Raw genomic sequence first — 2,076 nt, 5'->3', positions numbered from 1 at the left:
ACAGGTACTTGGGAGTAGACAGACAGGTCCCTACTCTAACCTGTAACTGTATGACAACTGTTAATCATCACTCTTCCTACCCTTTACATTTTCTTTATCTAATGGGGAAGGGGGGAACCTAAGGAAAGAAATGTAGGGTTTTATTGATATTTAAAAAGGGACTCTTCAGTTTTGTTCTTCCGATTGTTTGTTCACTTCCTTAAATAAAAAGTAGGAAACTGAAAGTAAAAACCTCAGGCACCAAATACCTTGAAAACTAGAAAGTGATGAAAGAAAAACAACTCTCCTACATAACACTTAAATTCAAGAGACATGGGTCTAAAACACAGAATTCTACGAAAGACCTTGAACAGGCACCAGTTGCTCACGTTCTGCACAAACAGAGGGAATCTAAGACATCATCATGATCAGCAGGAGTTTGCTGCAATTTTGCCTCCTGCTGCTCTTCTCCAGTGAAATCTCATGTCTGGACTGTAACAGGCTTCATGTTCTACAAACCAGAATGAACAGTGAGAGCTTAGAGCATCTGGAGAAAATGGGTGGAAACTTTCCCTTCCAGTGTTTAAATGAAAGGACAGCTTTCAAGCCCAGAGAGATCCTCAAGATCCCATTGTCCCAGCAAGTGAATGCCAAGGTAGCCATCCAGCAGATCCTCCAAGAGCTCTTCCATATCTTTAACAACAATCTCACCCAAGCTGCCTGGGATGGGACTTCCATAAAGGAATTCCAAAATGGACTTCACCAGCAGATTGAGAAGCTGGAGACGTGTTTGAGTGCTGAGATGGAAAAGGAAATAACCCACTCAGGAAACGAGACCCTCCTGCTCAGCAGCCTGAAACTGAAGAGATACTTCCAGACAATAGACGATTTCCTGAAAGAAAAGCAATATAGCCGGTGTGCCTGGGAGATCATCCGTGTGGAAATATCCAGATGTTTTCTCATTCTCAACATACTCACAAAGAGACTTGAAAATGAAGGTACCATATTTTCTTTTTTCCTAGAAAAACTCAAATATTATTTGAATAAAACAGCTGAGGAGAGATGGTTGATAGGTTTATAATGCCTAATATTTAGGGCCCAATCTTTCTCCCATAGTAATATTATGCATACAGTTATTTCATACACGTTCAAATCTTTTTAGAGTAGCATATAACTTAGTGCTTCAAGTTCTCTACCACACACAATATTCTATATGAAAAATATACAAATATATCATAACTGCTAACGAATGACAAAAATATCATTAAGTGATAACTAACCATACCAAATATAACTTTGTCCAGTAAGTGTCTAAGCTGGGGAAAAGAACAGTGAGAAGCCCCCTTTCAACAACTGCCTTGTTAGACAACTTTCCAGTTAGGACACCAGAAACTGGAGGGTCTGTGTTCACACATTTCTATCCCATCATCTAATTCTGCACGTGGGGATGGCAGAGGGTTCTTATTCTGCTTTTCTTTGTTTTGTTTACCCCTAAATTTGACAGCCTTAGTAACAAATTGTGACAAGACAATAAATATATTAAGGCTCAGAATTTACAATTTAACATCTGGTTAGAAAAAGATTGCCCATACTGGGCATTTGAAACTCTGCATGTTTGACCCGTTCCCCTTTTTCATTCCAGCACATGATGCTTCAAGTAATGATGTTCTGAAAACCGCTGAGTGACACCGCATCTCCACTGGAGTCCTTCGTCTCTAAGTTGATTCTACAAGAAGCACCTTTCAAGACTCTTTTCAGTCCATCTTGAATTAAGCAAATTGTTAAACTTCAAGTGCACTATTTATATACTACTTGCCATTACTGGACTGATTTATTCACATGAGAAAATGTAAAACAGAAGATTTTGCTGAAAATATTGCAGAAGACAATGTAGTATTTGAACTGAAGGAGACAAACATTACTATTTCTTAATCACTGATATTATGTGTTTGCTCTGAATTTTCCTTGGCTTTCCTACATCTCATGCTAAATACCCGTTGCTGCCTGGAACGACAGTCGCATGGGAAGAGCCTGACATGGACTCATAAGCAAGGGAAACTTCTGGAGGTGTATTCACTGCAAGGATAACAAAGAAAC

The 2,076-nt window shown here is 39.1% G+C and overlaps 1 protein-coding gene across 1 annotated transcript; it reads left to right on the top strand.

The window, feature by feature from the left end:
• The first annotated feature begins 403 nt into the window (after positions 1 to 403).
• Positions 404 to 1,665, top strand: LOC120407302 (interferon beta-like). Its single transcript, XM_039542811.1, has 2 exons — positions 404 to 977; positions 1,622 to 1,665. Exons 1-2 carry the CDS (start codon positions 404 to 406, stop codon positions 1,663 to 1,665), a joined length of 618 nt encoding a protein of 205 aa, XP_039398745.1.
• The last annotated feature ends 411 nt before the right edge of the window (positions 1,666 to 2,076 follow it).

Source organism: Mauremys reevesii, linkage group 6 (assembly GCF_016161935.1).
Source record: "Mauremys reevesii isolate NIE-2019 linkage group 6, ASM1616193v1, whole genome shotgun sequence".
Classification (NCBI taxonomy): Eukaryota; Metazoa; Chordata; order Testudines; family Geoemydidae; genus Mauremys; species Mauremys reevesii.
Note: the sequence above shows the minus strand (reverse complement) of the source record. Positions and strands in the feature narration are given on the sequence as shown.

Excerpts from the sequence above, each read along its gene's own strand:
- LOC120407302 (XM_039542811.1), top strand. The coding sequence starts at position 404 with ATGATCAGCAGGAGTTTGCTGCAATTTTGCCTCCTGCTGCTCTTCTCC. Across the intron at positions 978-1,621 it reads AAAGAGACTTGAAAATGAAG|CACATGATGCTTCAAGTAAT; the intron begins GTACCATATTTT and ends TTTTCATTCCAG.